The 14,563-nt window shown below is 46.1% G+C and overlaps 6 protein-coding genes across 6 annotated transcripts; 4 read left to right on the top strand and 2 right to left on the bottom strand.

Annotated features, from left to right (window-relative positions):
* Positions 1–1,367: 1,367 nt before the first annotated feature.
* Positions 1,368–3,833, top strand: C8R40DRAFT_1172623 (Alpha/Beta hydrolase protein; the record flags this gene model as incomplete). The annotated part of the gene is made up of 16 exons (XM_046231888.1): positions 1,368–1,560; positions 1,615–1,801; positions 1,854–1,922; positions 1,979–2,082; positions 2,150–2,185; positions 2,254–2,291; positions 2,349–2,403; positions 2,469–2,596; positions 2,650–2,681; positions 2,746–2,929; positions 2,977–3,166; positions 3,222–3,280; positions 3,333–3,342; positions 3,403–3,451; positions 3,516–3,743; positions 3,797–3,833. 16 exons carry the CDS (start codon positions 1,368–1,370, stop codon positions 3,831–3,833), a joined length of 1,599 nt encoding a protein of 532 aa, XP_046084520.1.
* Positions 3,834–3,879: 46 nt separating this feature from the next.
* Positions 3,880–4,961, bottom strand: C8R40DRAFT_1172622 (uncharacterized protein; the record flags this gene model as incomplete). Its single annotated transcript, XM_046231887.1, has 5 exons — positions 3,880–4,306; positions 4,368–4,507; positions 4,558–4,637; positions 4,688–4,700; positions 4,752–4,961. 5 exons carry the CDS (start codon positions 4,959–4,961, stop codon positions 3,880–3,882), a joined length of 870 nt encoding a protein of 289 aa, XP_046084519.1.
* Positions 4,962–5,465: 504 nt separating this feature from the next.
* Positions 5,466–6,935, top strand: C8R40DRAFT_1172621 (uncharacterized protein; the record flags this gene model as incomplete). The annotated part of the gene is made up of 5 exons (XM_046231886.1): positions 5,466–5,489; positions 5,547–6,390; positions 6,457–6,737; positions 6,795–6,830; positions 6,879–6,935. 5 exons carry the CDS (start codon positions 5,466–5,468, stop codon positions 6,933–6,935), a joined length of 1,242 nt encoding a protein of 413 aa, XP_046084518.1.
* Positions 6,936–7,052: 117 nt separating this feature from the next.
* C8R40DRAFT_1172620 (P-loop containing nucleoside triphosphate hydrolase protein) lies at positions 7,053–9,672 on the bottom strand (the record flags this gene model as incomplete). Its single annotated transcript, XM_046231885.1, has 10 exons — positions 7,053–7,094; positions 7,154–7,258; positions 7,326–7,491; positions 7,563–7,828; positions 7,891–8,307; positions 8,362–8,470; positions 8,526–8,596; positions 8,652–8,768; positions 8,826–8,965; positions 9,027–9,672. The coding sequence occupies 10 exons, from the start codon at positions 9,670–9,672 to the stop codon at positions 7,053–7,055; spliced, it is 2,079 nt and encodes a 692-aa protein (XP_046084517.1).
* A 68-nt stretch (positions 9,673–9,740) lies between these two features.
* C8R40DRAFT_1113522 (uncharacterized protein) lies at positions 9,741–12,175 on the top strand. Its single transcript, XM_046228471.1, has 3 exons — positions 9,741–10,024; positions 10,083–10,289; positions 10,349–12,175. The coding sequence occupies exons 1-3, from the start codon at positions 9,910–9,912 to the stop codon at positions 12,067–12,069; spliced, it is 2,043 nt and encodes a 680-aa protein (XP_046084516.1). The 5' UTR covers positions 9,741–9,909; the 3' UTR covers positions 12,070–12,175.
* Positions 12,176–12,516: 341 nt separating this feature from the next.
* On the top strand, positions 12,517–13,835 carry C8R40DRAFT_1149832 (Frag1/DRAM/Sfk1). The gene is made up of 7 exons (XM_046229536.1): positions 12,517–12,608; positions 12,668–12,688; positions 12,738–12,791; positions 12,848–12,995; positions 13,056–13,245; positions 13,311–13,449; positions 13,525–13,835. The coding sequence occupies exons 1-7, from the start codon at positions 12,554–12,556 to the stop codon at positions 13,677–13,679; spliced, it is 762 nt and encodes a 253-aa protein (XP_046084515.1). The 5' UTR covers positions 12,517–12,553; the 3' UTR covers positions 13,680–13,835.
* Positions 13,836–14,563: the final 728 nt, after the last annotated feature.

The following is a 14,563-nucleotide window of genomic DNA, read 5'->3' as shown; positions in this document are numbered from 1 at the left end:
CCCCCCACTTGTGCCTGTGGATGTTTGCAATGGACCCGATTCCTCCGATAATGCATTTGATGCCCATGCCTTCCTTGCCGAAATCGCTGAAACCGTGCAAGAGGCCCGGGATAATTTGACCTTAGCTAAAGTGGTTCAAGCATATCAGGCTGACAAGCTCCGTGGTCCATGCGAACTTTTCGAAGCTGGGGAATGGGTAATGTTATCTACTTGGCATCGACGGGAAATTTTTAAGAAGTCTGGCGAAAAACGGGTGGCTAAATTCTTTCCGCGGTTTGATGGTCCTTACGAGGTTATAAAGGCATATCCGGAAACTTCGCACTACACCCTGGACATGCCAAATCATCCCAATGCCTTTCCTTCCTTTTATGTGGATCAATTAAAACGTTATGTGCCTAATAAAGCGGATTTGTTCCCCGGTCGCGAGCGGGTGATCCCCGAGCCTACAATTGTCAATGGTTTCGAAGAATTCGAGATCGACCGTATCTTGGATTCCCGCAGACGCGGTCGAGGTTGGCAATTCCTCGTTCGTTGGGTTGATCAAGGTCCTTCAGAGGATCGTTGGTTGTCATACTCCTCCTTACAAAACTGCGAAGCTCTTGATCATTGGGTCCGAAATGGTGGTGACGGTCCACCGACCTTGTTGGATTCAGTTGAATTGTAACGACATCGTTTCCTTCTTTAATTTCTTCCTTGAGTCTTCTTTTTTTTTCCTACCTTTTTTGTTCCCTCTTTATCCCCCCTCTTGTGTATTTACTTATTCTCACCTCTTGCCCTGTCTTGTTTTTAACTGGGTGGGGGTGTAAACGTACCGCTTACTTACATGCATACAGTCACACTTGTGACATCACACTATATAGGCCTTCTCTCCACTTAGATACGACTAGAGCTCTTACCACCATCTCATCTTTGGCTTAGACTACTCTCGAGTGTATCTCTCTTTCTCTTTCCTCTCTTCACCAATCATATTTGGTTCATAGTATTTGATCCTCGTGTGAGTCCCGCTTTAGTGTTCCCGCCATCACGGCAGGTTTCCAACTCATAACTATAAGTCGTCCCGTTGTCTTCCCTTCCCCTTTCCTCCTGCATTGATAACCGCAATAAAGGACTGAGTGAATTCCAAGCAGAAACTATTCCGATGAGGATCGCCATTGTTAGATTCACATCATCATTCTGATTCGGAGTCGGCGAGGGAAGTAAGCTCGGCTATGGATAATTTCTGGGTACGTAAGTGACTCCATACTACAGTGATTTAAATCTCTGGCCAAGGCAGTACAGACCAGATGATGTCGTGAAATCATATAATAAGCCTCATCATCGGTACTGGTCGTGCGCGCGCGCTCCTTCCTGATCCTCCTCCCAAGTCAATGAAGAAAGTCGTACTGGCATCTGCACTGTTAACATCCGCGGTGGCGCTGCTCTCCGCAAGCACACTTGCTCGTGCTTCAAACAACGATGTACCCGTCATTGATTTAGGATACACACAATATCAAGGGGTTTTCGATTCGGTCAACAATCTTACCAACTATCTGGGCATACGATATGCGGCACCCCCTACTGGTCAGTTTGGTTATCCTCCGTGCTGACCCACCTTATGTAACCCATGTATCACAGGTAATTTGCGCTGGAGGGCCCCCCGATCGCCTGAAAGGAACGACAGTTTCGTCCAACAAGCAGATACACAACCTTCACCTTGCTTTCAATCTTCTGGCGGTGCTGCTTCCACCAATGCTCTTGAACTCAGTAAAAGAGCCGGAGTTGACGTGACTGGAGAGCCTACGGAGGATTGTCTATTTTTAAAGTAGGCGCAGACACATGATACCGCCATCGGGCCTGCTAATATTATTTCCAAGCGTTTATTTTCCCGGAAATACCGTTCCAACCGAGCTTTTACCAACGTTGGTTTGGATTCATGGTGGAGGGTAAGTTTCGATCACTGCTACAAACCTGTTGACGTTGATTTGAGCTCTCACCCCAGCTATATTGGGGGGAGTGCCGACCAATATTCGGGGTCTGACCTCATGCGCGAAGCTAACAACGAGATAGTGGTGGTCATCATACAGTATAGACTCGGTCTCTTTGGTTTGTGCTCCTGGCATCTCAAGACTGCTCTGTCTTCTTCATTCATGTCACCTTATGTACACACTAGGTTTCCTCTCAGGATCTGAGATCAAAGCCAACGGAAGTTTGAACGCAGGACTCCGCAAGTCCGTTTCATTTTCCTGATAAGCACCTATTGACGCTTCCCCTCAGTTGATCAACACTTCGCGTTACGTTGGGTACAGTCTCATGTGAGCTATCTTCGATTTATAGTGGTCCTCCACTGCAATTTTCTGAATGTTCACTAGATTTCGAAATTCGGTGGGGACCCTTCCAAAGTCACCATTTGGGGAGAATCCGCAGGTATGTATTTCTTCTTCTTGCCTACGCACACCTATGCCCCAGAGCTAACATTTGTGTATCGTTAGGCGCAGGCTCCGTACTACAACATATTGTCGCCCAGGATGGTCAGACATCCCCACAATTGTTTCGGGGAGCTATCACAAGTTCGACATTCCTGCCTTCTCAATACATGTACAACGATCCCATTCCCGAGGTCAAAACCACCCCTTTATCATTGATTTATTTGACCGCTCACCCCTCACATAGTCCCTGTATTCAACGGTTGTTTCCCAAACGAAGTCTGCTCCCTGTGTTCGCTTACAATTCCGATAATGCTGACTACTTTTATTTCAATAATGATAGTTGTACATCCGCGAAGGATTCATTGGCATGCCTTCGTGCTGTAGACGCTGCCGCTCTCGAAATTGTTAACGGCAATGTCAATGTGGCAGGCTTCTACGGGACCTTTGTCTTCGTCCCGGTCGTAGACGGAAGCTTCATCACTCAGCGCCCTACGGAAGCAATGAAACAAGGGAAAGTAAATGGGGTGAGTTTTCCTCTCATTCCCGTGATTGTCATCCTGACTTCATCCAGGAAGCGCTTCTTGCTGTCACCAACTCAAACGAAGGCTTCATTTTTGTGAATCAAAGCAACCCAATCGCGGCGTCGTCGTACGCCAGCAACCTCTTCCCAAAGTTTGGAACGGAAGTCGCAAACATAACGGCTCAGATCTATGCACCTTTCGGATACTCTCTCGAACAAGATGAGCTCATCATGGGCGAATGTAAGAGTATTGATTTCTGTTTCTTTTCAAATTCTCAGCAGTTGACTGTGTACAGCTATCTTCATCTGTCCTACGTATTATTTACTCAGCGCATTCCAAAACAAAGCATGGAAGGTAACGTTTTCGTCATGGCAATCATGTGTACGAGACACTGACGATGCATTAGGGAGAGTTTGGTATGTGGTCCTGCAAAATGAACTCAAAGAATGCTGGATGTCATTAAAATTTACGCTCAGCCATTCCCCCTGCAACCCACGGATCTGATGCACCATATTACTTCCCGAGGTAAGGAATGTTTTCACATCTTCCGGGAACCAGTATGACATTCTGAAAACGAATAATTTATTAGCGTAGAGTCCCCACCGTTCAATAATTCAGATTTCCTTGCGGCATTCCAAGGAGGATTTATGTCTTTTGTTGTTTCGCAGGATCCCAACGAGAAGATAGCTCAGACTATTACTCCCGTTTGGGACCTTTATTCCAAGAACAATATAGAGATGGTCTTCAACAAAACAACCGACAACCAGACTGATGTTCACGTTGACAGCACTGCCAATGCTTTGCTTGAACGTTGCAAGTGAGTAAAGTAGCCTTGCTCCATGACTGATATTTGTTCAACATGTTTCTCAGATTCTGGAATGATCTTGGGAAGTTGACAGGGCAGTAAAATTCGGACTCTGGGGTTATCGTATTGGTGTTCGATGGACCTACAATTACCCTGGTAAATTACAAGCTTCCACGATATTTCTCCTCACACTTTCAATGCCAAAAGGCGGGTTCAACCTTACAGTAGTGACCAATGGTGAAAGACACATCAATTTGGCCAATTCCTCCGAAGAGATCCCCATACGTCCAGTTTCTGAATCCTCTAAAGAGAGCTTTATCGCGGAATGAATTTCTTTTCTGAAACGGTCAATGACGAGCTGTGCTTCGGCAGTGGCTGAAGGGAGATAATCCGCTTTGGTTATTACTGGCTGAATTTGAGTGATGCGAGGCAGGCGTAGGTTGCCACTCTCTAAGGATGTGGCCCAATTAGTCGACAATACTTCGAAGAGAGTTCGAGAAAGATGCGCGAGCATTTGTTGGTCTCTATCATTGATCGGATGTTTCGCATTGAAAGTAATGTATACGCGTTTCAGCCTACGGATAGAACGTTATTTCAGTTTAGATTTCAGACGATGTACTACGGTTCTGAGCGCACTCTTGCCGATTTTTCACGTAGGAGTTGAAAAGCAAGCCCCATTCTGGACGTCCTCGGTTGCCATAACCTGGAGAATCGACTAGAATAAGGTTTCCTGGAGCGGCACCAACACGAAAGAAATCCAGACGTCGCGTCTTTCCCTAAATCAACTGTGAATATCATTCAATATAACAGATTAAGTGGCCCATACCGCCTTTGAGCTAGTCGCGATCAAGTCCTTACGCCCTAAGACGGCATTGAACAACGAGGATTTCCCAGAATTTGCGCGACCTTCGAGTACAATTTAACGAAGACTTTGAAAGTACAAACGTGATGTGCACCTGTGACAATGACCTGACAGTTTCTTCAGCTTGAATTTGAGAACGGAACGGAGGTTTTATTCACCTCTGGAAGTCCATTCAACCGTGGAAAAACGTCGATTTGAGTCCCGTCATCGTTTACTTTGAGTTGTGCGGCATGGGAAGAATGTACTTGCTCCGCAGACTGCGAATCCTTGAAGATTTGGGCAGAGAATTTGGCAGAAGATAGATGCCTTTTGATGGTGAGGATAGATGAAGTTCGAGTCAAGACATGGCGGTTCAAAAGAGAGCTCATCTAACTTCGGCTTTAGCGGCCGAAGGTTGTCTAAATTATCCGAACGGTGATTAAAGCTTGAATGGCTTCGCCACTAATATCCGTCTCCGGATCTGGAGAACGCTGACGAACTGAACATCTCCAAGATCGACAGAAGCCGCTGGGCCATGATGGACAATTGATGGAAAAGAAAGCATGGTCCGTGCGCGCAGTAGTACAACCTCCATCTATCTATCCACCTTGTTCACTGTTCCCAATCGGTTACCGTTCATTGTATTATACTTTCTTCATCCAGTCGATCTGTCTACATTCCGCCGTCGGGTCGCTGTCTTCTTCAAAGGTGGGTTCTTCCTTATTGAGCATATTATGTTTGCATAGTATAGTGCACACAGACTCAATACTTGATTCACGGTGCTCGACCTGGTGATGCTGCTAGGATAGAACACAATGTAAGTGTCCCTCTATTCTCAAAGCTCGGATAATCTTTTATCTTAATGTCGATCCAGACCCTCCGAGTTGAAAACCATGATTACTCCTGGAATTCTTGGCGTACGGTCTTCCAAGCTTACTTGTCCCAACAATGCTACTGACACATATATGGATTAGCTAAACACTCTCGACGCTCGACACCAGCATTTATTGACACTTGACTCTCACAAGAACTATTACAACCTTCCCTGTGGACTTCCTGCGGAGCTCTGGAATATTATTTTGGATCACTTGTACGACGATAGAGATACCCTCCTGTCATGTCTTCTTACATGCCGTGCATGGGGTGACTTTTGTCGATATCACATCTACGAGATATTCACCTGGAGCGCCATAGACAAATTCGATGAAAATGGCCGCTCAGAGTTCCACCCTTTTCCTCATTATGTTCGACATCTGGCCATCAGCGGGGGTTTCCTCGATGACGACGTCGGAAGCTCGGACACTGAGTGGTTATTGCCGCTGGCTCGGCGACTAGATCAATTTGTGTCCGTCGTACACTTAGAGGTCGATTCAATTGACTGGGATGAAGTATTTGGATCCCCCGCCTGGGACACGTTCATCTCCGCCACTGCTTTCCTCTCCAACATAAAAAGTCTAGATTTCAGCAATATTCCTCTGCAACCGTTCCAGCACATTCTTGACAGCATTTGTCTGTTCCCCTCCTTAGAAAAACTTGACTATTTACCGTCACATGTTGATTTTGACGAAGAGATCCTCGATTTCCAGTGTTATATCCCTTCAAGCTCCTGGCATGCATTTTCCACAGAACACAGTCCATTACAATTGCCCACAGTTGGCTTTTGGACCTGGCTTTCCGCTATTGCATTTGCGTCCCTTCAAACAATTCGCTTGGATAGCGTACCTACGTCGGATCTTCTATCCTTGTCCCATTACTTGCGTCTCCTTGGAGCGTCCTTGAAGGACTTTCGTATCCGGTTCATAACACCGCATGATATTTGTAAGGATCCAACACCTTAATTTTTGGCGACGTTAATTTTTGCTGAACAACATATGCATTGACCAGATGAATTCGCCCAATCGAACGCACTAACCAACAGTCATGGTCTAAAACGACTAGAACTGGTCGGAATCATTCGTCAGTATTCTGATGACCGGTACTGGGTTGGGGAGGAATCGTTATACCTCCTCAACGTGTTGCCTGGTACCTCACTTTCTGGCCTTGACCTTGTTTTGGATGGAACATCTCGTCGAATAGCGGATTCCGTACCATCTCGTTTGTGTGTTTTAGACAAACTTCTTGCAACATCGGAAAGGTTTCCGGCGTTGAAGGACGTGCATTTGAGGGTGGGTCGAAGTTGTGATAATGAGACTCGAATCAGAAAGGATTTTGCTCACTGCCAGAGGAAGGGATTAGTCACGGTATCTACTTCAATGTTTGTGGGTTTGCGTTGTTTTGTTCTGTATGTTCTGATTAAACATCCACAGGATGTTTCCTTGTTAGCGATAGTCAAAGATGTGGTCGTTCATCAGATAAATCAGTAATCATAACCCACTACCTGCCATAAACATCTCAAGGCAAGTGGACTCGACGACTGAATGACTGTGTTCGCACACATAGCCTGTGATTGACAAGTAAGGAAAAGGGTACGTTTATGTATGCTATGACCGGGAGTATAAGTCCTTCAAATGTGATAATGCCGTCTGTAGTGGGTGTCAGAATCAAAATAGTAAGTGCATCAACCATAGTCATACTGTCGCACCTCGTAATGTGGAATTAGAGGAGCAAGTTGCTTTTCTCCGATTCTCAATCTCTTCACTTCCGAGAGGTGGTGAGCATCTTTCATCATCAGTTTAAAATGTCTAGCCTGAAAACCATTGACAGTATTAGACGACAATGATGATGAGCAGATAATCAGAACTGTGATTACTGACCTCTTGCTCTTCGACCAAAGTCCAAGCATCACCTTCCCTTCCAGCTCTCGCTGTGCGCCCTACACGATGCACATATTTCCTCATATCCACAGGCGAATCATAGCTGATAACATGGGATACGTGGCTGATATCAATTCCTCGCGAGATAAGGTCTGAGCAGACTAAGCTATAAAGGATACAACAAGCAGATCGACGCTGCGACTCAGTAAAATATAAAGACTGGAGAAAAAACTGTACATTTGTATTTCTTGGGATTTGAACTTGTCTAGTACAGCTTTTCTCTCAGCGGTAGGAAGGTCGCTGGAATATGCCTGAACGACTATATTTTTATAGTTCGACGTTTCGGAGGTACGAGCATTCTGAAAAAAATCAAGTAACTGGACGAGTCGGTTCGTCGACTCGGCGGATTTGGTGAAAACCAGGGCGTTGGTGATGTCATGGGCATGGACGAGATGGAAAAAGACGAGAGGCTTTTCGTATGCTGAACAAATAATCATATGCTCCTAGTGAAAGAAAAGCAAACTATCAGACAAGTTAAGAGCGATGAATGAAATGTAACAAGTACCTTTAACGTATCAGGCATAGTGAATTTTTCCGTGACCACATCGAGAATCGCATCTTCTTGCTCATCAGGGCTGGAACCCTGTACAATAAAATATTTCGGGATTCGGAGTTCCAATGCTGCGATCTTGCCTGGATCACGAGTGAGAGTGGCGGAAAAAAGCAGTTTTTGACATGATGCTGCCTTTCTTTCAGTGATGAAGGAGGGGACATCGGGATAAGGGAGGAGGTGAAGGAAGGCGGGAGCGAGGGCATCAGGAGTGGGATTGGGCGTTGTATCCGACCGTGGAGTCAAAGTTGTATCTGCTAAGTCCTTCAATGTGTGTTTGAGAGGATTTTTGGGAGGGCGAGTGGCAGCTAGAACTTGTATGAGCCAATCTTGGAACGATTGAGCTAAAAGACGGTCGGCTTCATCGACGACCTTCACAAAAAATCAGCAGTATACATCTACTATCTGGTAAGTTATTGGACAAACCAGGAATCGTAGATGTTGTAGAGAGAAATTCGGTGTTTCCTTTAAATGGTCGATCAACCGACCGGGAGTACATATCAAGATGTCGACTTTGCTAGACCCCCCTCGGAGACTGCCCGAAATAATGGTTAACAAGATGAGGCGAATCCTTGAAGAGAAAAAATCACCTTGTGGAATGGTCTGCTACAAGTTGCGCTTGTTCATGAGGGAACGAATGCTGGCCCGTGGCTGTCCCAATCTAGACATGTTGTAAATTAGACGGGTTGTAAATGCACGCCATGTTGAAAAAATACCTTCAATCCTCTACCTTTGCTGATAGTCTCGAATGTTTCACGAACTTGCATAACTAAATCTCGCGTCGGAAGCACCACGAGCGCGCGTAAGCGTGTTACTATACGAGAAGAAAGGATCTGTGGTTTCAAATTAGGCTAAACCATCGCGGAATTCGGTATTCCACTTGCCTCTACAATTGGAACAACATATGCAAGAGTTTTTCCACTTCCAGTCGGAGCAGAAACGCAAACATCGCGAGGAGGATTATAGGGCTGGTACAAGGCCCTATGCATAGGATCAGAAGGGAGTAGGAAGGGAAGTAAAGACGTCTGCACTGCAATATATATACATATAAGCTGAAAGCGTCGGAAGAAGGGAATGTACATAATACATACCTGCGAAGAGTTCAGTGATACCCAAATCTACCAAACGTTTCCTCATCTTTTCACTGAGACCTGTTCCTCCGTCTATATTACCATCAGGAGGTATGTGTAATGTTTTGGACGGAGAAATTATATCAGCATCGACCAGGGCTTTGTCTAGACCTTGCAGAGCAAGTGTAGCTTTTGACGGTGGGTTAGGGAGAGCGGGTAAAGGGAAAGTAGGGAGCGCAGCCTGTGGAGTTGGTGATCGTTGAATAGAATGAGCAGGCGGCGGTGCCAGTGATTCCGAATGCATCTCTACATCTTCCAGTTCAATTGAGAACTTGCGCCGTTTTTTGGGTCGTTTCTCCCTTTCCTCTGGGACAGTTACCTCTTCATCTACTTCTTGCATTTCTACCTCCACTTCCTCATCTTCTGTCTCTGTGCCTTCTTCTTCGTCTCCAACTTGAGATTGGGAAACCGAAGTCTTCTTCTGGTTGTTTTTATTATTTTTATTATTCAATTTTCGGCGCTCCTTCTTGCGCTTCAAATACCGTTGTTTCGCCTTGGTTTTCCCCTGAACAGCTTGTAAGATTTTATGATTATATTCTTCTGTTTTGATTGAAGAGGATTTGATTATCACCTTTGGCCCTGCTGCTGCTGCCGCCGCTGTGTCCATCGTCGTCGTTTGAATTGGAGCAGGGCAAATTTCTCCGCAAATGGAATCACCTTACTCGTGAGAAAAGCCAAGACCTGAAGCAAAGCCGCAGCAATGATCATGAAGAGCATGATTTATCGTTATCAATTCGTTAGCAGTGGTCATCGCTTTTCATCTAACACTGCCATGAACTAAATTATAATACATCGCGCACAACTATAAAGTTTCCCGTCACATCGAGACCCATAAACACAAATCATGTCTGGAGACGAAGAAGAAATCGGCACCTTGATAATCGTGGTCCTCAAAGCCCAAAACCTCAACGACAAACACTTTTTCAAACAAGATGTCTACGCTCAGGTATCCTTGAACGGTGAAGATCTCGTTCATTCATACTAGGAGTAGTGTATCGCTGATCTCATCTGATGTAGGTATCACAAAGAAAACAAAAATCGACTACAAAGGTGGTCAGCATCCCGTGTGGGACTCAGAGCTTAGATTCTCGGTAAAGAAAGGCACAGCGAAGAAGTACAGAGAGCTCGAGGTATCGTGCTTTGCCAAGGAACACAGAGATGACACTCTTTTGGGAGAAGCCAAAGTCGATATGACTGCTACGTTGAAAAGCGGTGAATTCGATGGTATGTGCCGAATGGATGTTGACTCTGAATGATCCAGAAGCTCAATATATCTTCTGTAGAATGGGTCCCACTACAAGTAAACGATGTGCAGCGGGGTGATATTTATCTCGAAATTACATATTATAGCAACGGTCCTGCACCTCCCCCGTCTGCACCTCTCACGTCTGCACCTCTCACGTCTGCACATCCCCCATCTTCACTACTTGCCCCGCCCACCGCCGCTAATTTATCTCGAAGACCATCAAAGATGTCTCCAGCTGACAGGTTATACCGCCCAACGTCATCTGTTAATCTACATGCATCCGCTCAGCAACAGCAACAGCAATCAGGACCTCGTACTCCTCCGAAAGAGGGATCTTTACCAATCCCCGGCAGCTATCCTCCTACGACGGCGGTATCCAACACTATTCCAGCTGCAGTTCCCCATGCGCTAAAGTCCGGCCCTGCTGCAGTACCTAGTACGTTGAAGCCTGGTCCTGTGGCAGTACCCAGTACATTACAACCAGGACCCACGGCGGCGCCGAGCAAATATACAACTGGACCCACGCGTGTCAGTCCAAAGCAACAGCAGCTGCCCCTGCCAGCTACCGTCCCCCCCGGTACCGGTCGTGCACCGCAGAGTAGTCCTCCAGCAGTGCCTTCCATACTTAGGCCTGGTAATCCGCAGTCAGATCCACATCCTTCTCGTCGGTCTTCTGCATCTCCTCCTCGTCAATCACATTTAGGTAACTCTGCAACGGGCTCTGTGCCATATGTTGCGACACATACACCGAATCCTTACACTTCGTCGAGTCCAGCCCCATCAAACTATAACCACAATGGAGCTTTGTTTTACTCTCCGTCGACACCTGTGCCAGTATCAGGTGGTGGTCCGATCCCCTATGCATCGCCGTCAACTCCTGTCCCCCCATCGAATCGCAATAGTTCCTTATCATACTCATCGAATGTCCCTTCAATCCAACCACATACACACCGACAGTCTTCTAACCCAAGCTCTATCCTGGATTGGAACTCCACCTCTCAACCCGAAGGGCCATTATCCTTTCCGGTACCGAATTTCCCTGGTGCTCCATCTATCGCTGTCGACCCCACCGTGAATGGGTATGGAAATGGTTTTTACAACAGTCAACCGTACCAAAGTCCAGTTCATGTGCACCAACGAACCGCATCGTTTTCGCACATTCAACAACAGCCGGCGCGGACGTCGAGTTCAGGCAGTACTGATCTACCTGATCCATATCTGATTGCACGATATCAAACGCCTCTTCCTCTTCCTACAGAAACTCAAGGAGCTTCCTCCTCATCATTCAGCAGCCACCACCGGCGTACGGCAAGTGCCGAACCAACTTCATATCGCCCCGCTCCTCCTGTTCCCGCCAAACATCCTTCCTATAGCACAAGTACTTCTCCTCCTCCCCATAATCTCAATATCCCCCTGAGTCCTCCTCCTTCAGAACCAACACGGTCTCGCACACCAGTAGACGAATCTCGTCTTCGCCAGGCTGAGCAAGAAGCAGCCAGACGGAGGGAACAAGAAGAAAGAGATGCAGAATTAGCGAGGATACTTGACCAGGAAGAAGCAGAGCGAGAAGAAAAGGAGCGAACGTTGGAACAGGAACGACAGCGTCAACGGGAGTTGGAGAAAGTCAGAGCGCCGCCTGTTCCGTTGCGAAAGCCTGATTCGCCGCCGCCTTATGCGAAGGCAGAGGAGGTACGGAAGGCGCAAGAGGAGAAGGATGCAGAGTTGGCGAGACAATTGGATAGAGAGCTTAATCTCTGATTAAATTATACTGGACTTTGTGTGGGAGGTTCATGACAGTCATCCACTGAAAATTTTTGAAATATCTGTATACGTACATACAACATTCAATAATCATCTAGCTAAGCTATAAATTACAAATGAGCATGGAAGAAGAGACCTTGATAATCGTAGTCTTCAAGCCCAAAGCTAGAGCCTCGAGCTCAAGGCCTCAACGTCGTCCAGATCTTTCCAGGGTCTCCTAGGCCTGAACGACAAACACTTACAGGATGTCTACTCAATATTTGTAATGAATTTTCTGAGAGTTCTCGCTCCAGTCTCCACCCCAGAATCGATATCTTTTTTCGGAAATTTGAATACCGAATGGAGAAGCGCAGTTCTGTGACGTCAAGAAGAAAGAAATGACATCATCAACAGTTTCTCGGAGCCAAAAGAGAAGAAACGCGTTTTTGAAATTTCTGTACTTGCCAACTTCTGCCCTGCAGCTTCAGAGGTCCACATTTCTATGGCCATCTTCTCCCACCAGCGACACCATTGGGCTTATGTCTGGATCCCCATAGGTATGTCTCGCTTAGTCATATCTTTCGTTCTGTTACGCTCAACCGTGACGAAATTCAAGTGGGAGCTTTCATTTGGTTTGGTACGTCTTTGAAATCTATTCAATTTCTGTTGAACTGAATAATATTCAGGTACTTTGTGGGCAATGCTTATAACTTGGCTCGCGACGGGCAGGCCACATTATGGTCTGTAATATTGACTAGGGCATGCGCCTGTTTAAAGCTAATGTTTTTACTCGTAGTGTCGATGGCCGCAAACCAACACGTACCCTTCATTTCCGATATTGCAGCGGACATCCTAAAGCCACTGTTCATCACATCTTGTACCATAACTTCAATAAGCTTCATTCTCGATCTCATTATCGAACGATATCTCAGGCATTCCGGTCGGTACGTCCTGTTGTTTCTTTGGAAATTAGTACATGGTGATGCTCAAAACATTTGTTCCAGGCTGATGCCCAACATGCGCACCAGAGAACGCGTTTTCAGCTCACTAGCAATCTTAGGCTCCGTAATCGGCGGCGCAGGCCTCATCCTACTCTCTATATTCGATACCAGGAGACACAAAACCCTCCATGATTCATTTTTATTGGTGTTTATTGTCGGAGTGGCTCTGAGCGCGATTTTTACAGTCGTCGAGGTTCGTCGTATATGCCTTTCACGCGGACGTTGTATGATTGCTTAACGTGCTCATGATTTGATTAGTTTCGCTGGATCTATAAAGATTTTCAATACGCCCCTCTTTTGAAGAGAAGTTATTGGATGAAATCCATCATCGCTGGCATTCTTATCATCCTCGCTTTTGCTTTCGCTGGTACAGAGTTTAAAGTCGTGAATGTAGGAGGTAAAGATGCTCTCTTTTCCTTATCAACGAGTATTCCACCCAGTGATCTCAAGCTGATGTTGTTGTCTTTTCCAGGTATATTCGAGTGGATTATCGCCATGGGCTTCACGTTCTATTTGTTAACGTTCTACTATGACCTCCGGCAAAGCAAGGGTGTCCATCGAGGGGAGCTCAGTGCAGATCGGTTGAATAACAATAATAGACGCTACCGCATGAGACAGATGGCATGAACTACACGAAAGGTATAACGACATTCATCCCGACCGCCATTCCTCGCTTGTGTTGTATACACATTGAGATTGGTCATTCCTTATTAGATTGCAGTGTAACTAATCATGTATGTATTCCATGTATATCTTTGTAGAAAATTTGAATATCAAACCACTATCTTGTTGCACTGGCGGGAGACGAATGGAGAAGTACTCCCGGGGTTCTTACTTGCTAGGCTTTCGACACCGGTGTGAAGCTGAAGATGTTGATGTTGACGACTATGACGAAGAGGTGATGATGAAGACCATCCCGGGTGAGACGAAGGGCTGGGGAGAAGATGTGGAAGATCAGGCCTCAGGTCTAGCAAACAGTAGGTCTGTCTGTTCCCCGTTCGATTACCTTTCCTGTACAGACTTTTCGAGTGATGTCTGGACAAACCTCGACAGCTGCCTCTTTGGTACAACATCGCACCGGGAACCCAGTCCCTGGAAACTCGAGGAAGTCTGAAATCTGACTCTCTTCGTCCACGACCACATACATATGTATGCTTCGCTGTGACGGAGTCCTGGGGAAGGTTTGTTGTAGTTTCGCAAGCTAGAATTTAGGAGTCGAGTGGAGGAAAAATAGTTCAATCATGGCCCAGTTGTAGTTCAAACCCCGCATTACTGAGCAAAGTTGACACGGAGGTGGAGGTGTACTAGAAGAAAGTCGGTCCGCTCACTGCTGGTGTATGAGGGTCATTACACATTCATTCTAGCACCTTTTCTATATACTCTTTGTCAATGCGTCGATGAGATACCAGTATTGCTTCGCTTCGCTCGAAATTAAGGCCAAATGATGCATGGTCCTAGATGTTTTAGTGAGTAGGCGGTACTAGGTAGGTCGTATCCGTAGCATAGATTTC

Source organism: Lentinula edodes (assembly GCF_021015755.1).
Source record: "Lentinula edodes strain Le(Bin) 0899 ss11 chromosome Unknown C8R40scaffold_26, whole genome shotgun sequence".
NCBI lineage: Eukaryota > Fungi > Basidiomycota > Agaricomycetes > Agaricales > Omphalotaceae > Lentinula > Lentinula edodes.
The sequence above is the reverse complement of the archived record's forward strand: the minus strand, read 5'-3'. Positions and strand labels throughout refer to the sequence as shown.